This window comes from Plecotus auritus, assembly GCF_963455305.1.
Source record: "Plecotus auritus genome assembly, chromosome: 2".
Classification (NCBI taxonomy): domain Eukaryota; kingdom Metazoa; phylum Chordata; class Mammalia; order Chiroptera; family Vespertilionidae; genus Plecotus; species Plecotus auritus.
Window position 1 is genome coordinate 33,946,425 of NC_137771.1, and position 27,161 is coordinate 33,973,585.

Below are 27,161 nucleotides of genomic sequence, written 5' to 3' on the forward strand. Positions count from 1 at the left end.
GAAAAGCTCACAGAGAATTGGAGGTACGGCAAAGGGTCTTTGTGCACGCAGAGAGGAAGGGCGGCTGAGAGCCTGGCTGACTTTCTCTGGCGGGAGGGGGAAGGAAGCTCCCGACTGCACTGAACCCCAGTTCTGACTGCACTAAACCCCAGTTCCGGGCGAAACCCCGTGGAACCAGGCTCATACAAGGGGAGTCTGGACTGTCAGGTAGAGAGAAAGGCACTCAGAGACTCGGAGACCCGGGGGAGACCCGGGGGAGCCCCGGCAGGCAGGGTTCAGGAGGCGCACGTGCCAGTGTGCACAAAGGCTGTGGAGGTTGCCACAGGCTTTCCCTAGCAGAAGGGAAGCTCCTGACTGCACTGAACCCCAGTTCTGACTGCACTGAACCCCAGTTCCAGGTGAGCCCCTGGGGACCCACGCTCTTACTAGGGGGGGCGGGAATCTGGACTCTCGGGCGGAGACTCGGGAGCCGGGGAAGGCAGAGGTCTGGAGGCGCGCACGCGTGGGCAAGGGCAAGGCTGACTGGAAGCCAAGACTGTCTGCTCCACCCTGAGACTCCACCCCATCCAAGCTGAGCACAGAGGCTTTTGCAATTTGGCAAGTCTAATCCTATAAGGCTGTCTCCAGCACCGAACTTCTCCCAGCATAGACACAGCTGATCCTTACAGCCAACTGGCCTGGAGGTCAATTCCTCCCAGTGATACCAACAACAATCAAGACTTAATTACAACAAGGCTGTACACACAGTCCACAAAGGGGTGCACCAAGAGTATCCACCTCAGGTTAACTGGGGAGGCAGACCCACTGGGCCATATAGGAAACCTAGCACACAAATCTACCCTACCAACTCAGGGAAGCAGTGAAAATGTGGCGTCAAAGAAACAGATCACAAACGAAAGAAATGGAGGAAAACAAACGACTGGATATAGAATTCAAAATCACAGTTATAAGGCTTTTCAAGAATATCCTAGAAAAGGCCGATAAATATAACGAGACCCTTGAAGAAATGAAAAAGGACTAACTAGAAATTAAACATACACTGACTGAAATAAAAAATATTATACAGAGACCCAACAACAGACTAGAGGAACACAAGAATCAAGTCAAAGAATTGAAATACAAAGAAGCAAAAAACACTCAACCGAAAAAGCAAAAAGAAAAAAAAATCCAAAAAGTTGAAGATAGTGTAAGAAGCCTCTGGGACAACTTCAAGCATACCAACATCAGAATTATGGGGGTGCCAGAAGAAGAGAGAGAGCAAGATACTGAAAACCTATTTGAAAAAATAATGACTGAAAACTTCTCCCACCTGGTGAAAGAAATAGACTTACAAGTCCAGGAAGCGCACAGAACCCCAAACAAAAGGAATCCAAAGAGGACCACACCAAGACACATCATAATTAAAATGCCAAGAGCAAAAGATAAAGAGAGAATCTTAAAAGCAGCAAGAGAAAAACAGTTAATTACCTACAAGGGAGCACCCATACGATTGTCAGCTGATTTCTCAACAGAAACTATGCAGGCCAGACGGGAGTGGCAAGAAATTTTCAATGTGATGAATAGCAAGAACCTACAACCAAGATTACTCTACCCAGCAAAGCTATCATTCAGAATTGAAGGGCAGATAAAGAGCTTCACAGATAAGAAAAAGCTAAAGGAGTTCATCACCACCAAACCAGTATTATATGAAATGCTGAAAGGTATTCTTAAAGAAGAGGAAGAAGAAAAAAGTAAAGATAAAAATTATGAACAACAAATACATATCTATCAACAAGTGAACCTAAAAATCAAGTGAATTAAAAACCTGAGGAACAGAATAATCTGGTGAATATAATAGAATCAGGGACATAGAAAAGGGAGTGGACTGATAATTCTCAGGGGGAAAAGGGTATGGGGGTGTTCAGGAAGAGACTGGACAAAAATCATACACCTATGGATGAGGACAGTGGGGGGGGAGGTAAGGGAAGAAGGTGAGGTGGGAACCGGTTGGAGGGGAGCTATGGGGGGGAAAAGGAGAAACAATTGTAATAATCTGAATAAAGATTTATTTTTTTTTAAAAAAAAGAATAGGCATCCTGTCATAGTATATTTAAACAGCAATGTCCTTCTCACAGTCCTTTATAAAGGGAAAAAATATTTTTTAACCTGATTACTTCATTTTACTACCATCTTGCTGCATAAATTTCCTAACAAGATGGCCAATCTTTTTATATAAAAACTAGAGGCCTGGTGCACGAAATACATGCATGAGTGTGGTCCCTAGGCCTGGCCAGCGATCAAAGCATGAGCATCTGGTGTGGAAGGGCAGGTCCTAGCTGACCTCTGAGCCTTGGGCAGCACTTAGGCCCCCAGGCCTCCGTGCACCCCCCTCTGCCTGAGTCACAGCACCTGAGTCCCCATGCAGAGATGCGGTGAGCACAGCCAGGGTGATCAGCATGGGCCTCTGGGCCGCCCAGCAGTGTCGCACGGAAGCCGAGCGGTCAGCATCCTCTCTCCCAGCCGGCCTCGCAGACTGGCTCCTGTGTGAACCCATGGGGAGCCCAACCGTCCCCTGCGGTACCCATGGCTCTGACCCGTATCAGCAGCTGCAGCCCGGCTCACCCAGAAGAGGCCGAGTGGGTGCAGGGTGGGCTCCTGGGGGAGGCGGTCACCTGGCACCTGAGCCCGGGGAGGGGGCAGAGGGGGGTTCCCCCCCACGCGCGAGCCCTGGCATCCCGGGGGAGAGTAGCAGGGGGAGTAAGAGCGAGCTTGGCAGACACCCTGCATTCTCACCGCATCTCCGTCCCTGTCACCACTGCCCCCAGGTAGCTGGCAAGAGGTCGCAGCCCCCCACTCGCAGGAGGTTTGTCACCACCACCCACCACCAGTTCCCTGTCCCAGCCTGGGGCCCAGCCCTGATCAGGCGATCAGGGCCTGCCAGCCACTGGTTGCCATCTGTGGGGCAATAGGTCAGGGCTAAGTCCCCCGCCCCTCCCTCCCCCCACCTGGCTCCCTCAGTGCCTGGGAGCCGGGTGGCAGCCCTGCCCTCTGCCACCACTATTGGTCGCCGTCTGTGGGGTGATCAGTGGGGCAATCGGGACCCCGCTCGCACCCGCCATGGCCTGGTGCCGCCATCCTGCCTTGGTCCTGCCTCGGTCCTGCTCTCATCAGGGCCCATCGGGGCCAGCAGTGCCTCCACTACTGCCCGCTGCCAGCACCACATCGCCAATGCCCGCCATGTTCCACACCGCCCCCTGGTGATCAGCGCATGTCATAGCGAGCGGTTGAACTCCCGGTCTAGGGGACAATTTGCATATTAGGCTTTTATTATATAGGACTAGTGGCCCAGTGCACGAAATTCGTGCACGTTAAAAGAGAATTAATTAGAGGAAATATTTTAATATAGCTACTTGCCCTTTCTCTATAATAGAAGTGTCAGAAATGAAAGAAAATTAGTAAAATGTATATGAAAACCTTCCTCCTGTCAGAGTCTGGGGCACACCATGGGACCCAGAGTCAAGTTCCCGCTCACCACCTGCATGCGCTTCAAAAACTCAGGAGATCCAGACCTGGCCAGCCCCACCCCCATTGGGTGAGACCCGGACCCAGCTGGCCCCACTCCTATCAAGCCCCTCTGAGTGTGGGTTGCAGCCTCAGGTCCCCTGTCAAGCCCAGCGGGGCGGGGGGCATGGCCAGAGGTCCCCCATCAAGCCCTGCCGCGTGGGGGGCATGGCCTAAGGTGCCCTGTCAAGCCCCGCTGGGCAGGGGGCGCAGCCTGAAGTCCCCATCAAACCCAGTGGGGCGGGGGGCGCGGCCTGAGGTCCCCCATCTAGCCCTGCCGGGTGGGGGGCATAGCCTGAGGTCCCCTGTCAAGCCCCGTGGGGCACGGCCTGAGGTCCCTCGCCATGGCCAGGCGCAATGCAGCTTAAGGTCCCTGCTGTTTGGTCATGACAGTTACGGAGTCCTGGCTAATTTGCATATTCCTCTATTATATAGGTAGACTAGAGGCCCTGTGCACATAAAATTGTGCACGGTTAGGGTCTCTAGGCCTAGCCTGGCCTCCATCGCATGGCCTCTGCTGCCCTGCAATGCTATGTGAAGCTCCCCGCCCCGGGATGCTCCATGATGCTCGCGGCCCCTCAACTGCTCCACAAGGCTCTCCCTGCCCCTCACCTGCTCTGTGAAGCTTGCTGCCGCCCCGTGAAGCTCGCCGCTGGACACTCTGTGAAACTGCCCCTGCCCCACCTCTGCTCCACGAGGCTCCCTGACCCTGCAACTGCTCCACGAAACTCCCCCGCCCCGCGACTGCTTCGCGAAACTCGTGCCGCCTGGGCGACTGCTCCTCTAAGCTCGTGGCCAACCCGCGAAGCAGCATACCACCGCCGCTCAACAGTCTCCAGTCCCGCCCTGCCGCCAACCCCCCGTCATGGTGAGCGGCTTGGGGTCTGAGGGAGAGGGGGGACCAAGAGGTGCTCCATGCACTTCATGATGACCAGTCGCCCATTTGGTCGTGACTCCACCTAGCTCTTTATATATATTGGGATAATTAGCTTAGGACTCAGCTACATAGATATACAGTTTAGTTGCTATTGAAAATAAACCTTTCAAACATCCATCAAGCACTCCACTAAGTACTAAAGATATAAAGAATTCACAGTGTAATATAAAGTGCTAATAAAGATAAGTAATAAATGCTATGAAAAACCACAGAATGGAAACACTACAAAGTCTGTTACCTGAAATATTTTCTTCCTCCTGCTACCCTGAACCCATAACTTTTCCTATACTTTTAAGACAGCCAAATACAAAGAAGTCAATTCAGCTTTAGTTTCAAATTAGACATCTAAAGGCCTTAGCATGGGATTCTTCTTTTTTACAGCTGCATAGTATACCACAGCTTTTTACCCGCTCATCTACTGATGGGTACCTTTGAGACAGCATGGCAGGGCCTGGAGAGTATCATGCTAAACAAAATTAGCCAGCCAGAGAAACACAAGTATCACATGATCTCACTCATATGTGGAATCTAATGTACAAATAAACTGATGAACAAGACTGATCTAGAGACATAGAAGCATGGAACAGACTGATGAATCTCAGAGGGAAGGCAGGGGTAGGGGTGTCGGTGGGGAGAGATTATCCAAAGAATTTATATGCATATATGCATAACCCATGGACACAGATGATAGTGTGGTGAAGGCCTGGGGGGACTGGGAACAACTGAGGGGTGGAGGGGGTCAATGGGGAAAAAAGAGGACATCTGTAATTCTTTCAACAATAAAGATAATTCAAAAAATAAAGGCCTAGAGAAACCAAGATGGCGGCATAGGTAAGCACCTAAACTGCTGCCTCGCACAACAATTTCAAAACTACAACTAAAAGACAGAACGGACACCATCCAGAACCACAGGAAAGCTGGCTGAGTGAAAATTCTACAACTAGAAGGAAAGAGAAAAGCTCACAGAGAATTGGAGGTACGGCAAAGGGTCTTTGTGCACGCAGAGAGGAAGGGCGGCTGAGAGCCTGGCTGACTTTCTCTGGCGGAAGGGGGAAGGAAGCCCCCGACCGCACTGAACCCCAGTTCTGACTGCACTGAACCCCAGTTCCAGGCGAGCCCCTGGGGACCAACGCTCTTACGGGGGGAGTCTGGACTCTCGGGCGGAGACTCCGGAGCCGGGGAAGGCGGAGGACTGAAAGCGCGTGCGCGCACACCAGTGCACACAAAGGCTGCGGAGGTTGCCACAGGCTTTCCCTAGTGGAAGGGAGTCGGAGGTTCCTGACTGCACTGAACCCTGGTTCCAAGCGAGCCCCTGGGGACCCACGCTCTTGTTGGGGGAGTCTGGACTCTCGGGCAGAGACTCAGGAGCCAGGGAAGGTGGAGGTCTGAAGGCGAGCACGTGCGCGCAAGGGTAAGGCTGACAGAAAGCCAAGACTGAGACTCCACCCCATCCAAGCTGAGCACAGAGGCTATTGCAATTTGGCAAGTCTAATCCTATAAGGCTGTCTCCAGCACCGAACTTCTCCCAGCATAGACACAGCTGATCCTTACAGCCAACTGGCCTGGAGGTCAATTCTTCCCAGTGATACCAACAACAATCAAGACTTAATTACAACAAGGCTGTACACACAGTCCACAAAGGGGTGCACCAAGAGTGTCTACCTCAGGTTAACTGGGGAGGCAGACCCACTGGGCCATATAGGAAACCTAGCACACAAATCTACCTTACCAACTCAGGGAAGAGTGAAAATGTGGCGTCAAAGAATCAGATCACAAACGAAAGAAATGGAGGAAAACAAACGACTGGATATAGAATTCAAAACCACGGTTATAAGGCTTTTTAAGAATATCCTAGAAAAGGCCGATAAATATAACGAGACCCTCGAAGAAATGAAAAAGGACCAACTAGAAATTAAACATACACTGACTGAAATAAAAAATATTATACAGAGACCCAAAAACAGACAAGAGGAACACAAAAATCAAGTCAAAGAATTGAAACACAAAGAAGCAAAAAACACTCAACCGAAAAAGCAAAAAGAAAAAAAAAAAATCCAAAAAGTTGAAGATAGTGTAAGAAGACTCTGGGACAACTTCAAGCATACCAACATCAGAATTATGGGGGTGCCAGAAGAAGAGAGAGAGCAAGATACTGAAAACCTATTTGAAGAAATAATGACTGAAAACTTCCCCCACCTGGTGAAAGAAATAGACTTACAAGTCCAGGAAGCACACAGAACCCCAAACAAAAGGAATCCAAAGAGGACCACACCAAGACACATCATAATTAAAATGCCAAGAGCAAAAGACAAAGAGAGAATATTAAAAGCAGCAAGAGAAAAACAGTTAATTACCTACAAGGGAGCACCCATACGACTGTCAGCTGATTTCTCAACAGAAACTATGCAGGCCAGATGGGAGTGGCAAGAAATTTTCAATGTGATGAATAGCAAGAACCTACAACCAAGATTACTCTACCCAGCAAAGCTATCATTCAGAATTGAAGGGCAGATAAAGAGCTTCACAGATAAGAAAAAGCTAAAGGAGTTCATCACCACCAAACCAGTATTATATGAAATGCTGAAAGGTGTTCTTAAAGAAGAGGAAGAAGAAAAAAGTAAAGATAAAAATTATGAACAACAAATACATATCTATCAACAAGTGAACCTAAAAATCAAGTGAATTAAAAACCTGAGGAACAGAATAATCTGGTGAATATAATAGAATCAGGGGCATAGAAAAGGAGTGGACTGATAATTCTCAGGGGGAAAGAGGTATGGTGGGGTTCATGAAGTGACTGGACAAAAATCATACACCTATGGATGAGGACAGTGCGGGGGAGGTAAGGGCAGAAGGTGGGGTGGGAACTGGGTGGAGGGGAGCTATGGGGGGAAAAAGGAGAAATAATTGTAATAATCTGAATAAAGATTTATTTAAAAAAAATAAAAATAAAAAAATAAAAGAAAAAAAACAAAGAAAAAAAATAAAATAAAATAAAGGCCTTAGCATTACGTTCTATTATTGGGGACTGGCCTTTTTTTATTATTAAATATACTTTTATTGATGTCAGAGAGGAAGAGAGAAGGAGAGAAAGACAGAAACATTAATGATCAGAAGGAATCATTGATCGGCTGCTTCCTACACACCTCACACTGGGGATCGAGTCCATGTGCCCTGACCAAGAATTGAACTGTGACCTCCTGGTTCAATTGAACTGAGCCATGCTGGCTGGGCAGAGCCTGGCTTTTTGAAAAAGAAAAGGTTTGCTGAGTTTCAAGGGGCAAAACGCTTTAATGGACTCAGCATACAATGAAAGATGAGTATCTATGTAACAGCAGATTTTTCTTCCAAAAGTTATAAAATTATCAACCTAGAATGCTACCAAATGTAAAATACCATGTTAAAAAAAGGTAATATAAAGGAAAACCAAGATGGCGGCATAGGTAAACACCTAAACTGCTGCCTCGCACAACAATTTCAAAACTACAACTAAAAGACAGAACGGACACCATCCAGAACCGCAGGAAAGCTGACTGAGTGAAAATTCTACAACTAGAAGGATAGAGAAAAGCTCACAGAGAATTGGAGGTACGGCAAAGGGTCTTTGTGCGCACAGAGAGGAAGGGCGGCTGAGAGCCTGGCTGACTTTCTCTGGCGGAAGGGGGAAGGGAGCCCCCGACCGAACTGAACCCCGGTTCTGACTGCACTGAAACCCTGTTCCGGGCGAGCCCCTGGGGACCCACGCTCTTGTGGGGGGAGTCTGGACTCTCGGGCGGAGACTCAGGAGCCGGGGAAGGCGGAGGACTGAAAGTCCGCTCGCGCCAGTGCGCACAAAGGCTGCGGAGGCTGCCACAGGCATTCCCTAGCAGAAGGGAGTGAGAGGCTCCTGACGGCACTGAACCTCAGTTCTGACTGAAGTGAGCCCCAGTTCTGACTGCAGTGAACCCCAGTTCCAGGCGAGCCCCTGGGGACCCACACTCTTGTGGGGGGAGTCTGGACTCTCGGGCGGAGAATCGGGAGCCGGGAAGGCAGAGGACTGAAGGCACACACGTGCGCGCAAGGGCAAGGCTGACGGGAAGCCAAGACTGAGACTCCACCCCATCCAAGCTGAGCACAGAGGCTATTGCAATTTGGCAAGTCTAATCCTATAAGGCTGTCTCCAGCACCGGACTTCTCCCAGCATAGACACAGCTGATCCTTACAGCCAACTGGCCTGGAGGTCAATTCTTCCCAGTTACACCAACAACAATCAAGACTTAATTACAACAAGGCTGTACACACAGTCCACAAAGGGGTGCACCAAGAGTGTCCACCTCAGGTTAACTGGGGAGGCAGACCCACTAGGCCAAATTGGAAACCTAGCACACAAATATACCAACCCAGGTAAGCAGTGAAAATGCGGCGTCTAAGAATCAGATCACAAACAAAAGAAATGGAGGAAAACAAACGACTGGACATAGAATTCAAAACCACAGTTATAAGGCTTTTTAAGAATATCCTAGAAAAGGCCGATAAATATAACGAGACCCTCGAAGAGATGAAAAAGGACCAACTAGAAATTAAACATACACTGACTGAAATAAAAAATATTATACAGAGACCCAAAAACAGACAAGAGGAACACAAAAATCAAGTCAAAGAATTGAAATACAAAGAAGCAAAAAACACTCAACCGAAAAAGCAAAAAGCAAAAAAAAAAATCCAAAAAGTTGAAGATAATGTAAGAAGACTCTGGGACAACTTCAAGCGTACCAACATCAGAATTATGGGGGTGCCAGAAGAAGAGAGAGAGCAAGATACTGAAAACCTATTTGAAGAAATAATGACCGAAAACTTCCCCCACCTGGTGAAAGAAATAGACTTACAAGTCCAGGAAGCCCACAGAACCCCAAACAAAAGGAATCCAAAGAGGACTACACCAAGACACATCATAATTAAAATGCCAAGAGCAAAAGACAAAGAGAGAATATTAAAAGCAGCAAGAGAAAAACAGTTAATTACCTACAAGGGAGCACCCATACGACTGTCAGCTGACTTTTCAACAGAAACTATGCAGGCCAGACGGGAGTGGCAAGAAATTTTCAATGTGATGAGTAGCAAGAACCTACAACCAAGATTACTCTACCCAGCAAAGCTATCATTCAGAATTGAAGGGCAGATAAAGAGTTTCACAGACAAGAAAAAGCTAAAGGAGTTCATCACCACCAAACCAGTATTATATGAAATGCTGAAAGGTATTCTTAAAGAAGAGGAAGAAGAAAAAAGGAAAGATAAAAATTATGAACAACAAATACATATCTATCAACAAGTGAACCTAAAAATCAAGTAAATTAAAAACCTGAGGAACAGAATAATCTGGTGAATATAATAGAATCAGGGGCATAGAAAGGGAGTGGACTGATAATTCTCAGGGGGAAAGGGGTATGGGGGGGTTCATAAAGAGACTGGACAAAAATCATACACCTATGGATGAGGACAGTGGGGGGTAGGTAAGGGCAGAAGGTGGGGTGGGAAATGGGTGGAGGGGAGCTATGGGGGAAAAAAGGAGAAATAATTGTAATAATCTGAATAAAGATTTATTTAATAAAAAAAAAAAAAGGTAATATAATGACATTTTCATACATAAAAAGCTGAAAGAATTTGCCACCATACTGCAGCATCCACACTAAGAAATGTTGAAGGAAGTTCTTTAGGCAGAAGAAAAATGATAGCAGATGGAAACATGAATTACACACAGGAATGAAGAGCCCTGGGAGAGGCAGTAACTACATGGGTAAATACATACTTTTTTTTCTTATTGTTTATATGTTTTTAAAAGATTATTTTTTAAACAAAAATAATAATTCATTGTGGGGTTTACAACATATAGGGTGTGGCAAAAGTAGGCTCGCAGCCCAAGCCAGTTTGACTCAGTGGATAGAGGAGTGGATAGAAGGGCCCAGGATTCGATCCCGATCAAGGGCACATACCTGGTTGCAGGCTCCCAGCCTTGGTAGGGGGCATGCAGGAGGCAACCAATCGATATGTCTCTCTCACATCAGTGTTCCTCTCTGTCTCTCCCTCTACCTTCCACTCTCTCTAAAAGATCAATGGAAAAATATCCTCAGGTGAGCATTAAAAAAAAAAAAGTAGGCTTACAGCTGTTTGTATGGAAAATAATAAATAATAATATAAGAATAAACTGTTTCACATACTCACAACTATAAACCTACTTTTCACCTGGCCAGTATGCAAAAGAAATATTCACAACTGTATTATAAGGCCTAGACAGGAGATGGAAGTATACTATTAGTGAAGTGGTATAATATCATTTAAAGATAGACTATAATGAAACATAGAAAAATGGAATAAGATAAATCCAAAAGGTGGCTGGAAAAGGAAATAAACAGCTGGGACAAGAACACACAAACAGTAAGATATTAAAATAAGAAAATAAATGAAATATGGGATATACAGGCACTATCACCCTTCTCCCTCTTCCTTTTCCTTGACAAGAGCAATAAAAGCCAGGACCTGCTCCTAGCTAGCTTTACCTGACAACAGGTATTAAGAGTAAGCACTCTCTCTTGTGCTCCATCTCTCCTGGCACTGGAGAATGTTCATTAGAGCATAATGATAAAATTTACCTCCCCTCACATAACAGTGGTAAAAATGCAAAATTCTAAGTAATAGGAATGTGGCCTGTAGGATACAATGATAGGTGACATAGATGCTTTGGTAAAAAGCTATTAGGGTTACTGACTTTTGGAGTCAGTATTGGATTTAGGTCTCATCATCTATTTTCCCAAAAAGTTGTTGTTAGTTTTGTTTTAGTTTTTTTGGTAACCTCTTGTAGCGTAGAAGACGAGCCAAGCCATGGTTTAAGTATGTGAGTCCCCTGGCTAAAATTCCATTTACTCACATTTCCTTTTCATCCAAATTCTTAAAACCTAAGTTAAGATCCTTAAGAGCATTAAAACATGCAAACAAAAATCACATGATAGAATAATATATGTACCATTAAAAGCTATGTGAATTCAGGAGGAGAAATAATCACATCCCACTGAGGGATCAAAGCATCTTAGAATTAGAAAGGATCTAAGTGTTCTTCAAATCTCAGGCACTAACAGATGGGCGAATCCCCTTACAACATTCCCATCAAGTTGTTACTTGTACTTCCCATGCACGGCCTCTGTGAAAGACATGCTCTCAGGAAGCAACCTATTCCACTTTTGAGAAACCATGTTAGTTTTTTCCAGTATCAACCAAAAATATTCCTTCCCATGATTTCTTCCCAATGATCCTAATTCTTCCCACACTACACAAGTTTATTCCTTCTGCCCCATACATCTTTTCAGATGTTAAAGGATCATTAATTTATTCAACCATCCCCTTTACATGTGTAAAATCTTGTATTAGGCATTGTTCAGGGTACAGAGATAAATGCAATTTGGATCCTGCCTTCACAGGCTCTTAGTCAAATAGGAGAGATTTTTTTAAGCCATAAATAGTATATGTACTACAAACATAAATGTCAAAAGAGAAATACAGAGAAAGTATAGCAAGAGTTCAGAAAAGGGAAAGATTATTCAATCTATGGAAGGGATCCAGAAGTCAGGAAAAGCTTCATAACTGTTATCTGACACCTGAGATGGACCTTGAAAATGGGCTTTTCCACTGAGGAAAGGGCATTGAAATAGAGTCCAGCGGATAAGTGTTTGGACTCTAGAAATACACTGCCTGATTTGAATCCTAGCTTTGTCACTCTAATTTGGTGACTTTGTGCAAGTTACTCTGTGCCTCTGTTTTCCTTTTTTATAAAATATAAAAATAGATATGAGGTTTATACATGAAAAATACTGAGAGCAGTATCCAGCACTTGACATTTTGTAAGTGTTTGCTGTTGTTATTGTTATTATTGAGAAAACAGCAAAGACAGAGTTTATAAAGGTGAGAAGGCATTAAACCTGTCTTGGTAAAAGCAAACAGTCCAGTCCAGTTTAAACATGCTGCTTCTTTGTGCTTCTCCTCCCCCAAAACCCAAGTAGGTTCAAACGTTAGCACAGAACTTGGCATGCGATGGATATTTAATAAATCTTCAACTGCCATTCCCCTTTCCCTTTTCCTTTCCTTCATAGTTCTGGTTTGTACTTTGCCTAAGAGGGTCATATTCTGCCTTGCATTATGACTATTTGTGTTATTACATTATCTGCCTCTTGTATGCTTCCTGAGGTTATCTTTCTCATTGCAAAATCTAAAAGGACTTCATATTTTCAAACTGACAGTGAACAAAAGAATATTCCATTCAAATGCTTAAATCTATCTTCTATTATGGGTATTGCTATAGCAGCTAAGAAGCTTTTTTTTTCATGCAGATCTGAACAAGTTAAAATCAGAAACTAATATACTAGAGCTTTAATTTGAAAGCTAATTCTTCAAAACCGAGTTCTCCCAAAGTAGCAATATATTACAGTTACTAGTAAACTGATGCCATTTATAGAAGAGAACTTGACACTCTCACCATCCCATATTAACTCATCATGTTTTGGAACACTCACTTGATTCTCTTAAAATCCTATTGCTGTTGGTTGTCCAAGTAACCAGGGGAAAATATTTAAACTACTCAGAGCTGTCATTCTGAAATATTTTTTTCTAGGAGTCTGAATTCTTTCTTGGGCTATAGCTAATAACCATGTATCAGATTCATTTGAAATATATCCAAGTCACAATATGTAGCAAGTAAACATTTACTCTTCAATAATTGCTCATCCTTATTTAGACTATCAATCATGTCATCAAGATTTATAAGTTTTTCCCCTAAAATACTAACACTAAACACTATCCCTCAAAAATGGATAATAAGAGGAAAATTTGACCAACAGTGCAGACTCAAATAAATATTGGATAGTGTTTTCAAAAATAACTGAAAAAGGTTTGAGTCTCTCTTTAAGTATTTAAGAAATGGGTAAATGTTATTTTCCTGGGGTGTTTTAAGTTATCTTGTTAGTACCCTGCGGGGGTGGAAACTGGATAACCTGACAAGATTGGCAAATTATTTACATTTGATAAAAATAAAATCCAATGTTGACAAGATTATAGAATAAGAAGTATTCTCATACTCTGTTGCTGGGAATATACACTGGTTTAATCTCTTTTGAAGAAAATTTTGCAATATCCACCTATTTTTTTAAATAATTTAAATAATTTAAAAAATAAAAAAATAATTTAAAAAAACATGCCCTAATCGGTTTGGCTCAGTGGATAGAGCATTGGCCTGCGGACTGAAAGTTCCCAGGTTCGGTTCCGGTCAAGGGCATGTACCTTCGTTGCAGGCACATCTCCAGTGGGGAGTGTGTAGGAGGCAGCTGATCAATGTTTCTAACTCTCTATCCCTCTCCCTTCCTCTCTGTAAAAAATCAATAAAATATATTTTTAAAAAATAATAATAATAATTTAAAAAATGTTTATGTCAGAGAGGAAGGGAGAGGGAGAGAGATATAGAAACATCAATGATGAGAGAGAATCACTAATTGGCTGCCTCCTGCATGCCACATTTTGGGGATCAAACCATGATCTCTGGGTCATAGGTTGACGCTCAACCACTGAGCCACGTGGTGGGGCTCCACTTATTTTTAAATACAAACTAACCTTTGACTATTTGGAATTTACCCTATGGGTAATACTTGCAAAAGTATGCAATGACACAAGGATGCTCACTGCAGCTTTCTTTGTAATGACATATTTCACAGAATCTATATGTCTACCTATAAGTGAATAACTAGGTAAATTTCTTACAATGAGAATACTACACAGGCATTAAAGAGAATAAAGAATATTTATAAGCGATAATTAATAAGATTTTTAAGATTTAAGTTAAGAAAGTAACCTACAGTATATTTATACAATGTGATAAATATACTCATATACACACATAAATACAGAAAGATTGTATAAACACACATATACATATGTATTTGTAATAAGCATAACAATTTTGGAAAAATACAAAAGAAATATTTAAAGAGGTTGACTTTGAGGATTAGAACTAAGGGTAAGGAGGAAGAGAAAAACTTATAAAATGTTAAAATTTGTCATTGAGCAATAATATTAAAAAAATATGATAACACTTTGGAGAATGATTTGGCAGATCCTTATAAAGTTAAACATACATCTACCCTATGACCCAGCAATTCCACTGAGTGATTAACCCAAGAGAAATACAAAAGGTATGTCCACAAATAGACTTGTACAAAAATGTTCACAGCAACCTTATTATGATAGCCTCAAATAGGAGTGTCTGGCTGGTGTAGCTCAGTGGTTGAACATCAACGTATGAACCAGGAGGTCACGGTTCGATTCCCAGTTAGGGCACATGCCTAGGTTGTGGGCGCGGGTTGCAGGCTTGATCCCCAGGGCAGCTGATCAATGATTCTCTCTCATCATTGATGTTTCTATCTCTCCCTTCCTCTCTGAAATCAATAAAAATATATATTTTTTAAAGTTATTTTCTATTTGGTGAAACATTGTTATACTTTCCTTTAGTTCTTTATATATAGTTTCCTTTAGTTATTTGCACATAGTTAAATAACTAATTTAAAGTCTTTTTTTAAAAAAAATATTGAATTTATTAGGGTGACATTGGTTAATAAAATTATATAGGTTTCAGGTATACATCTTCTGTATTTAAAGTCTTTATCTAGTAAATCCAATGTCTGAGTTACTTCCGTTTCTATTGACTGCTTTTTCCCCCCTGTGTATGGGCTACACTTTCTTGTTTCTTTGTACATCGTATCGTTTTTTGTTGGAAATTGTACAATTTAAATAATATAATGTGGCAATTTTAGAAGTCATATTCTCCCCTCTTTCCAGAGTTTGTTGTTATTTTTTATCTAGTGACTTTTCCAAACTAATTCTATAAAGTCTATATTCTTTGTCACAATCGGCCACTGGATTTTCTTCTTGGTTAGCTTAGTGGCCAGCTAATGGCTGGACAGAGACTTCCATACATGCCTAGAACTAATAAGTATCCCAGTCTTTGCAGAGGCTCTGTGTATTGTGTCAAAGCACTCACCCAGGCAGTTTACAACTGCACTTTAGCATTTACTTCCTGCTTATGCAGAGCCGCAAGTTTAGCCAGAGGTAAGCGCTTAGGACCTTCTATTGTCCTTCCTGAGCATACACAGAGTCTTGGGCATACACGCAGCCTTATATTATGTACTTGGTGTCCTAGATCAGGGATTTTCAACTGTTTTCATCTCATGGCACACATCAACTGATTACTAAAATTTTGTGGCACACAGAAAAAATAGGTATAATTTTGATTTATTCATACTGGGTGGCTATGTTGTGCTGAGGTTGTCATTTTTTAATTTAACAATCTAAGGCAAGCATGTCAAACTCGCGGCCTGCGGGCCACATGCAGCCCACAACAAATATTTTTGCAGCCCAGCCAATGTAACGGTATATAAGAAACATTTTAATAAAAATTTGGTAACTTAATTTTTACAAATCCTGTTATACATAATAATTAATAACTACAACATTCACTAATGACTGATTACTATAATCGTGTTGCATTCATTTCCCTTACGCGCCTTATACGCAGGCTCACCAATTCTCTCCACTAATACTAGCAGCGAATATTTTAGCAGCCGATTGCCACGTCATTAGTCTTGTACTGACTTGTTTGATGAGTGCAACAAGAAATATTTCGTGCCGAAACCGGTTTGGCTCAGTGGATAGAGCATCAGCCTGCGGACTGAAAGGTCCCAGGTTCCATTCCGGTCAAGGGCATGTGCCTTGGTTGCGGGCATGTCCCCAGTGGGAGGTGTGCAGGAGGCAGCTGATCGATGTTTCTCTCTCATCGATGTTTCTAGCTCTCTATCCCTCTCCCTTCCTCTCTGTAAAAAATCAATAAAAATATATTTAAAAAAAAGAAAAGAAAAGAAATATTTCGCTTTCGGAGAACAAGAAAAATAGGTTTATTTGCGTTACGCTTATTAATTTGTGCAGTTATTCAGTGTCTGGTAAGTTAATGTTCAAGAAAAAATATTAATTTTCATTAAAATGTTCTATTATTTTATGTTAAAGATTACTCATTTATTTCAGCCCTTTGTATTCAGCATGTCTCTATGGAACTAAACCTACGTTTCTATGAAAATTGAAGCTTTTGTTTTTTTGCGGCCCACATAAACTTAAACCTTGTTTATTTGGCCCGTGTTAGCCTTTGAGTTTGATATGCTTGATCTAAGGGAAAAAAGGTCAGTGTGCTCGACTAAATAATCAGGTATTGCATGTTTTAAAAATTCTTGCAGCGCACCAGTGTGCCTTGGCATACCGGTTGAAAATTGCTGTCCTAGAGTCCCAGGAATATGTCACACATTTTCAAAGCCTCCTACAAACATCTCATTGCCCAGATTTTTCTTTTTACGTTTTTTTGTTGGTTTGCTTTTTTCCCCCAATTGTTATTGGCACCTTGCTGCTTATAGTTCTTAACAAATGCCCTGGGAAAATACTGTTTGCACATGACAAGTTCTCAGGTTACATAAAAACAAGACTTTTGAATAGGGTTTACCAGGGAATGACAAGTCACATAATGACAATTCTCTGAAAATGGGGTATTGAAAGAGTTCTAACTCCATTCTGACTCCTCCAGTGCCAACTAAACTATTTATTTTCACCATGACCGCAGGCTGTTGGTTTTCAAGGCTACCATGGAGCTGGGGAAAGGAGGGTACAAGTCAAAATGCCACAAAGCTTGCTGTTCGTACAGAAATTAAATTATTTCTTTTGTTGTTGCTGTTGTTTTGATTTTTTTCTTCAGCTGTTTGTTTTTAATAAATATTCTCCTATATTGTTGTAAGCCACTGGTTAATTTCCAATGTTCTGAAAAAAGTTAATTTTGACAATTTTTGCCAGTGTTCTTGGTACTTTATAAAGGACAGTATTTTCAGATGTTATTTTCCCACCCCCAATGATACCACGCTCATTCTCACTTTTAGATTTCTCTGAAAGATATTAAACTACTTAAAGCAATAAAAATAATAATATGTTGTGGAGTTTATAATATATTTAGAAGTACAATAATAGCACAAAGGATAAGATGGGAGTAAATGCAAATATTCTGCTGTAAAAGTCCCTTACATTTTATGTGAAGTATTATAACATTATTTGAAGATAGACTGTGATAAATTTAAAGATCATGTTGTAAATTCTAGAGCAAACACTAAGGAATAAGAAAAAGAAATAATCCAATAAAAGAGAGAAAATGAAATACTAAAAATTACCCAATTAATAAAAAGATAGCATGAAAAAGACAAAGGAACCAAAGAACAGACAAGACAGAAAACAAAAAGCAAGGTGGCACATTATATTGCAAATACCTGTGTGTAGATATCTTACTATCGCTCTCTCTTGCTCTCCATCTATCTATGTACACCTATTTCTCTACTAAATTATAAGCTCACTAAATGTAAGTGATAAACAGCAATAAACCAAAATTAACTGCTGTAATGAATACTAGTACACTATTAATTCTAACATGTATTTTGGAATCTTGGAATTTATAAAATTTTGCTAAATTAACTAATTCATATATAAGACAATATGGAAAAATATAAAACTCACCTATCTATAAAAATAAGTCCCAGAATTTGAGTACTAAGTTATTTTAGAAATTTCTTTGTATAATTCCTTCATTTTATAATTAAGGAAACTAAGAATCAAAGTGATTGAGTAACTGGTAATTAATCAAAAGAGTCACAGGGCCAGTCAGCCATACAGCCATAATAAAATTCATATTTCATAAGTTCTAGTTCAGTTCTCTCAAAAGAAAAAAATTTCCTTGCAACACCAACCACATATATAAAACTATATATAATTAAGGTGTTCATTTCAAATGATTCATATCTAGCAGGTCTATCCAGATCTCTATTTGGAAACATCTTGTTAATTAAGTTGTACACCTATTTAAAAATACTCAAATTTTAAAAAACACAAATTGTTAAATTTAGAATATCAACTAATTCAAATTCTCATCAATTAATCAAGATCACTGAAGTATCCTGTACTTAAAGAAAAATAAAAAATACTGTGGCTCAACAATCATTTAAAGTACTGGCTACCAAGTTTAGAGAATACAATCTTTCAAATCAATGACTAATCATTCACACCTACGCCAAATGATAACAAAAAGTATGTGAACTCTCTGTGCAGCATTACCTGTAGCTCCTAGTGGGTGTCCCTTTGAAATCAATCCACCACTAGGATTTATGACCCACTTTCCTCCATAAGTATTATCTCCTCTATCAACCAGTTTTCCACCTTGTCCTATAGAAGGGAAAATATATTCACAAAGGTTAAAAATAACATTGGAACAAATGATATGTTTTTTAAACTTCCATAGAGCCAAGAATTTCTTACAGCAAACATTTCTTAACAGCTCAAACTAACATCAAATTGATATAAGCACATTTAAAATTTAGGTAATAAATATTGAGTAATAAAGGCATATATTTTCAGAACATTTCCTATATGAAAAAAGCACCTATTAATTCCTAAGAGTTCTTGGCTTCCAAAATTGCTACAAGTATAACAGAAATTCAGAGAACCAAAAGAAAAGAATTGAAATGGATACAATACTACAACTAAATTATATCCACTTTAAAAATTTATATATTTGCCAAACTATATTCATTTCCCTACATTTTTAACTGTACTCTCATATACTATACAAATATTCTTAATAAACAGGAAAGAGGGAGGGAGAGGGACAGAAAAAAAGAGCACTTTATGAAATAAAGGAAAATGGCTGAAAATACTGTTGAGCCATAAATGTAAACTTAAAAGAAAGAAATTACATTACATGCTTAGCAACTTCAACATGCCTATAAATTCCCATGACATTCTTCCAAATGGTAAAAAGGTAAATAAAAAGCATGCATTGTATCAATTATTCCTCCAGATGATATTTCTGATAAAGTAATGAGAGGTGAAATCTTGAGGTAATGAGGATAATGGTGGTTGTCAGAGGCAGCTAATAGCTTTTAAGCACTCATTCTGTCAGACCTTAATTCTAATTATTTCACATGTATTTGCATAATTTAATAATCAAATCTACAAGATATAATTAACATATAACATTATATTAGTTTCAAGTATACATCATAATGAGTCCATATTTGTCTATATTGTGAAATGACCACAATAAGTCTAGGTAACATCCATCCCCAAATGTAGTTACAAAATTTACTTTTCTTATGACGCTAATTTTGAAAATCTATATTCTTAGCAACTTTCAAATATACAATACAGTATTATTAACTACTAGAGGCCAGTGCATGAAATTTGTGCACTCAGGGTGGGAGGTCCCCTCAGCCTGGACTGCACCCTCTTGCAGTTCAGGAGCCCTCAGGGGATGTCCAAAAGCCGGCAGTCAGTCATCCTTAGCGCTGCTGTGGAGGCAGGGAAGGCTCCCGCCACTGCCACTTCGCCTGCCAGCCGCCAGCTGTCAGCCCAGCTTCTGGCTGAGCGGCGCTCCCCCTTGTGGGAGCGCAGGGGGCAGCTCCTGCATTGAATATCTGCCCCCTGGTCGTCAGGGCACGTCATAGTGACCGGTCATTTCACCTTTCATTCAATTTGCATATTAGCCTTTTATTATATAGGATAGTCACCATGTAATGTAGTTGTACATTACATACCCCATGACATTTATTTTATAACTGGAAGTTTGTACATTTTTACTTACCTTCATCCATTTTGCCCAACTGCCCAACACCCCAACCCTCGCCTCTGGCAACCACCAATATGTTCTGTGTATATATGAGCTTGGTTTTTTGTTTTGTTTTGTTTTCAGGTTCCATAAACTGAGATCTCATGTAAATGAGATCATATGGTATTTGTCTTTCTCTGACTTATTTCACTTAGCATGATGCCCTCAAGGTCCATCCGGGTTGTTGCAAATGGCAAGATTTTCATTCTTCTTTATAGTTAAATAATATTCCATTAGGAAATTTTCCAAAGGAAAGCTAAATAAATGGAAACGCATACCATCTAATGGATTGGAAGATTCAACATTGTTAAGCTGACAATTGGCTCTAAATGGATCTATAGATTCAAAGAAGTCCCAATGAAAATTCCAGCAAGTTTTTTGTTGCTGCATTTTTATAGAAATTGACAAACTAATTCTAACATGTGCTTAGAGATGCATAGGACCTAAAATAACTAAAATTATTTTTTAAAAGAACAAAGTTGGCCCTGGCCAGTGTGGCTCAGTTGGATGGAGCATCATCCCATACCCAGTGGTCAGCAAACCACGGCTCGCGAGCCACATGCGGCTCTTTGGCCCCTTGAGTGTGACTCTTCCACAAAATACCACGGCCTGGGCGAGTCTATTTTGAAGACGTGGCATTAGAAAAAGTTTAAGTTTAAAAAATTTGGCTCTCAAAAGAAATTTCAATCGTTGTACTGTTGATATTTGGCTCTGTTGACTAATGAGTTTGCCGACCACTGCCATACACCAAAAGGTAGTAGGTTCGATTTCCAGTCAGGGAACATACTCAGGTTGCAGGTTTGATCCCTGGTTGGGGCACATGAGGAAAGCGACTAATCAGTGTTTCTCTCTCGCATCAATGTTTCTCTCTCTCCCTCTCCCTGTTTCTCTCTCTCCCTCTCCCTGTTTCTCTCTCTCTCTCTCTCTCTCTCCCCCTCCCTCTGTGTGTGTGTGTGTGTGTGTGTGTCTATCTCTCTCTGTCTCTTCCTCTCTCTCTAAAATCAATAAAAAGCATATCTTCAGGTGAGGAAATAAATAAGTTTTTTAAAAAAAGACTAAAGTTGGAGAACTTACCCATTTGATTTCAAGACTTGCTACACACTACAGTACTATATAATGTAATTACAGTAGCCAAAATCATTTGGTATTGGTAAAAAGATAAAAATGTAGATCAGCCCAGGCCAGTGTGGGTGAGTTTGTTGAGCATCACCACCAGTTCAATTCCCAGTCGGGCACATGCCCAGGTTGTAGGTTCGGTCCTCAGTCAGGGTACATATGGGAGGCAACTGATTGATGTTTCTCTCTCGCATTTCTCTGTCTCTCTCCCTTCCTCTCTCTCTAAAAAATCAATAAAAACATTTTTTAAAAAAAAAAAGAATGTAGATCAATGGAACAGAAGAAAGAGTCCAAAAATGGACCCTCACATATATATGGGCAATTGACTTTGAACAAAGGTTCCAATGCAATTCAATGTGGAGAGAAAAGTCTTTTCAGCAAGTAGTGCTGGATATGTGTATAAAATAAAAAAGATTTATATTGACTTTTATTTTACACCATATACATAAATTTACTCAAAGTGAATTATATGCTTAAATATAACATCCAAATCTAAAGAATTAGAAATAAAAACAGAAGAAAATCTTTATGACCTTGAGATAGGAGTACAAAAAAACATAAACCATTAAAAATATTGATAATTTGCATTTCATCAAAATTTTTAAAAGCTGTTTTTCAAGCAACACTATTACTAAAACAAAAAGACAAGCCACGGCCTGGGAGAAAATGTTCACAACATACACATATCAGACCAATGACTTTATCCAGAATTTATATATACATTCTTACAACTCTTAAAAAAGGCAAACAACCCAATAATTAAAGGGCAAAAGTTCTGAACAGACACTTCACACAAAATATATATATATGACCAATATGCACATGAAAAAATGCTAACATCATTAGTCATCAGTGATATGAAAATAAGACATACTACATACTCTTTAGAATGGCTAAACTTTTAAAAACTGACCCCATCAAGTATTGGTAAGGATGTAAAGCAACTAAAACTCTCATACATTGCTGGTAGTAATGGAAAATGGTACAACCATCTTAAACATGAAAAGAAAAAATCCTCCAGATCCCACAAACTAGTTTTTCCATTTTTCTTTCTGCAAATCTTCAAACACAATTTGAAATATCGAAGTACAAATGTAATTTTATATCCTTTTCCCCCCCTCACTTAACAGAACATTAAAAATATCCCTGACTTACATAATACAAATTATTTGTATACCCTGTTATTTCAGTGTTGGTATTGTCCAAGACTACAGGTTCTGAAAGTCCAGTATCGAGGTAGCTTACATTCACTTTGCAGTGTGGCAGAGGCAACGTGAAGGGGAAAGTAATTATGAATTCTTTTCTTTAATTGTGAAAATGAAAATTTATCAGAGAAACTAAATTAATATGCATCTCATGAAAGACAGTACCTTCTGGACAGAGTCCCAATGCTTCGTAAGTAATGAGTTCGTTAGCAGAAAAGCAATCATGAAGTTCTATTACATCAATATCACTTGGTCTCAGGCCAGATTTCTCATAGCACTTTTTGGCAGCTTCTTTACTCATGTCAAAACCAACCTAAAACCAAAATCACAAATAAATAAAGAAAAGGCATCAAAACTGGGACTTTTATATAAGAACTAGAGGCCTGGTGCACAGATTCGTGCACCAGTGGGGTCCCTTGGCTTGGCCTGTGGGGATCGGGCTGAAACTAGATCTCTGACATCTCCTGAGGGGTCCAGGATTGCAAGAGGGTGGTTCTTGGGTGATGCACCCCAGAATCGGGCTCCCTCCTCTCTGGTTCCAGGTGCATTACCCAAGAACCACAGCTGCCATGTCACCACAGCTCGGCAGCTCCTGCATTGAGCATCTGCCCCCTGGTGGTCAGTGCACATCATAGCTACCAGTTATGTCAGGTGTTATGGAATGGTCAGCTGGTGGAACAGTCAGCCGGTCGGCCAGTCGCTTAGTCTTTTATAAATATAGATTATATGAGATTAATAGGCATAAACTTAACAGCTGAGAATTGGCCACACATATTGAAATATCTATTGATTCTATTTTTTACAGAGAGTTCAAATAAAAGTATATTCAGGAGGGAAATATATACATATTAAGTCTGGTGCTATAAAAGACAAAATTTCAAATCAAATAGATAAAATCAAATATATAAAAGGACTTATAATTCTATAGGACATATGTTAAGTTATAAAAACTCTATTAATTCACAATGTATAATTGTGGTAAACAGGCTGAAGAGATTTATCAACAGATCATTATGATTCAGATACACTTAAAAATAATGAGAGAATTTTTATCTATATTATAAAAGGCCAGTCGCCATAATGCCGTAACGCTGGAACAACCAAATGACCAGTCACCAGGAGGTGCATGGAGCACCTCTCAGTCCCTCCCCCGTGGCCCACAGGCTCTGATCACAGCAAGGCGGGCAGCAGGTGGGCGGGGCAGCAAACACGCGAATGTGGAGGGTGGGTGGGTGGGGCCACGAGCGCAGTGCAGCAAGCAGGTGGGACCACACGATTTCGCAAGCTGGGCCTCTAGTATGAAAATAAACAATCTTCAACCAGCTGACGTGTGTCAGTGGTTGAGCGTTGACCTATGAACCAGGAATTCACAGTTTGATTCCCATTCAGGGCACATGCCCAGGTTGTGGGCTCGATCCCCAGTGTGGGGCATGCAGGAGGCAGCCAATTAATGATTCTCTCTAACCATTGATATTTCTCTCTCTCTCTCCCTCTCCCTTCCTCTCTGAAATCAATAAAAATATATACTTAAAAAAAAGAAAGAAAATAAATAATATTCTTTTAGGGATTCAAAAACATTTTTCCAAAATCCATGCTCTTAACACCTCTTTGATCTCAGATAATAACATGCAAACTGAACTTTTCTCCATAGAATAAAACTATGGCATAGCCCTAGCCAGCTTGGCTCAGTGGATAGAACGTCGGCCTGAGAACTGAAAGGTCCTAGGTTCAATTCTGGTCAAGGGCACATGCCCGGGGTTGTGGGCTCGATCCCCAGTGGGGGACTTGCAGGAGGCAGCCGATCCATGATTCTCTCTCATCGTGGATGTTTCTATCTCTCTCTCCCTCTTCCTTCCTCTCTGAAATCAATAAAAATATAAAAAAAAAAAAAACAAAAAACTATGGCATAGTGGCAAATGTACTATAATTAGAAAACCTAAATATAAGTTCCACCTCTACCACACCCTAGCACCTTAGCTTTGTGATCTTGGGCAAGTTATAGGAACATTTTCAAATTCTGAGCATTGTTATAAAATTTATAAATTGTAGTTTAGCATTTATGATTGTTTATATATGTATGTCTATGTGCCTTATATATATATATATATATGTGTGTGTGTGTGTGTGTGTGTGTGTGTGTGTGTGTGTGTATATATATATATATATATATATATATATATATATATATATATAAAGCTAATATGCAAAGTGTCCCCTTGGGAGTTCGACCAGGAGACCGTGAGTTTGATCGCTCGCTATGATGTGTGCTGACCACCAGGGGGGAGCGCAGAATGAAGGAAGGCCCCAGCTGGCAGCCAGAAGGCCCCGATCAGCCCTGACCGCCGGCCAGGCCTAGGGACCCTACCTGTGCACGAATTTCATGCACCAGGCCTCTAGTATATATCTGTATATATAAAAGCCTAATATGCAAAATTCCCCCTTGGGAGTTCGACCGAGCGGGAGTTCCATTGCTCGCTATGATGTGTGCTGATGACCAGGGGGCAGCACAGAACGAAGGAAGGCCCCGGCTGGCAGCCAGCAGCTGGGGAAGGGAGGCCTTGGCCCGCAGCTGGCAGCCGCTAGGGACCCTACCTGTGCATAAATTTCATGCACTGGGCCTCTAGTATATATATATTCAAATATTCAACTAACTCTAGGTCTGAATTCTCATCTTTTTTACTTCCTCCATTTTGTACTTAACCTTCAATCAAGATTTTTGAAGTGTCACCCAACTGGTGTGGCTCAGTGGTTGAGCGCCAACCTATGAATCAGGAAGTCATGGTTCAATTTCTGGTCAGGGCACATGCCTGGGTTGCGGGCTCGATCCCCAGTGTGGGGTGTGCAGGAGGCAGCCTATCAATGATTCTATCTCATCATTGATGTTTCTATCTCTCTCTCCCTCTCCCTTCCTCTCTGAAATCTATAAAAATATATTTAAAAATAATTTTTTTGAAGTGTCAATAAAGTTCCCTGAAAACATCTTTGTTTTCCCCTTAACTTTGTAAGATTGGAGTTCTGAGCATATTTAGCCAATTCAAAATAAAAATAAAAAGCACATCTAGTTAATTAAAAGTTATCATATAATGATGTATGACTCTATTCCAGGAAGCATATGTTCTCATCAGTTATTTTCCCCTAACACAGTGGTCGGCCAACTCATTAGTCAACAGAGCCAAATATCAACAGTACAACGATTGAAATTTCTTCTGAGAGCCAAATTTTTTAAACTTAAAATTCTTCTAACACCACTTCTTCAAAATAGACTCGCCCAGGCCGTGGTATTTTGTGGAAGAGCCACACTCAAGGGGCCAAAGAGCCACACGTGGCTCGTGAGCCGCAGTTTGCCGACCACGGCCCTAACAGATTCTTAAGGATGGGTTATATTAGATTTCCTAGACTGTTTTTCAAGTAAATTATATCCAGAGCCTATAGCAACCTTGAAATCCTTAAACAAAAATCCTTGATTAATTAATAAAACAGAACTTTAGATGTACCATTTTAATAACGCTATTTTCTTCAAATGAGCTTGGCAAATCGGTCATCATCTCCTGTGCCAGAATCTCCACAGCTTTGGAATGAAGGCCGTACTTCTGTACAAATTCTTCACTCGCCAAAATTGCTGCTGCAGCACCATCAGAAGTGGGACTAAGAGGAGGTAAAAGTAATTATTTACACTTGGTCCACCTCAACCCTAAGATTTCAGACTAGGGGTTCTTTCTGGGACAAGAGGCGGCTGAGTGTGCTTGATGGTCACTGGATGGTCTTCTTTGTGATATCTACAGTTAAATCTTACATATGCTTCCCTCCTGAGGGCCGAACCTCTATCAAGAACTTAAATGCTGTCAGTCACTGCTTAGTCTCTGAGAATCTCTCTCGAAAAGTTCTTAGTGCAAAGAAGCCTGGACTTGCTTTTGTAGGTACATGAAGCATCTTCTGGTGACTTCTGAGAAGTATGCAAGGTCATTCCTATCCCAGTATAGTACAGATTCTGCCATAGGGCTAACTAGCTCCAACTCTGCTATCTCCCAAACAACTCAGTCTTAGAATCCTTTCGAAAACCTGGAAAAGGATGGAATAGAGGATACCAGAAAGTCCATGCTTTGGTTAAGACTCTTGAGATCTCCTAAAAATAGATCTTTCCTTTAGAGTAAGCTATGAAGGAAGGTGACAAATGATCGAGCCATGAAGGAAGGTGACAAATGATCGAGCCTTCTGCGAGTTCAGCTGGACTTTATACATGGGCAGACCCTCATATTGTAACAGATAAAAGCTGGCCCTACTTGTTCACTTGCATCCCAGCCAGTATCTCCAGGGTGCAACCAGGTGATACCTTAGCACAGGCAGGACCTATGCAGTACTCAGTATTCTAGGAAATAAATATTGTCAAGCAATTTTTAAGATCTAACTGTTACCATTATTAGAGCTATGATTTTTTTTCATGGTTTATGCTTACTCTTAGCTACTATGGTAGAGTAAAATTTCCTACAGTCGAAGCATACAGCAGGGAAAACAAAGGGAAAAATCTTGGGACTTCAGTGGCCTCCTAAGTCATATTTAAATGAATAAATACACTTAAAATAAAGTAGGTAGAAGTCATGAGAGAAGAAAGTAAAAT

At 41.0% G+C, this 27,161-nt stretch overlaps 1 protein-coding gene across 1 annotated transcript in view; it reads right to left on the bottom strand.

Moving 5' to 3' along the window:
* SCP2 (sterol carrier protein 2) overlaps window positions 1-27,161 on the bottom strand; it is a 125,910-nt gene that overhangs the window by 47,727 nt on the left and 51,022 nt on the right. Inside the window, exons 9-11 of the mRNA XM_080658018.1 lie at window positions 26,041-26,191; window positions 22,712-22,859; window positions 18,677-18,784 (exon numbers count right to left, since the gene is read on the bottom strand). Coding sequence (XP_080514144.1) covers window positions 18,677-18,784; window positions 22,712-22,859; window positions 26,041-26,191 — 407 coding nt within the window. The remainder of the gene's footprint in view (window positions 1-18,676; window positions 18,785-22,711; window positions 22,860-26,040; window positions 26,192-27,161) is intronic.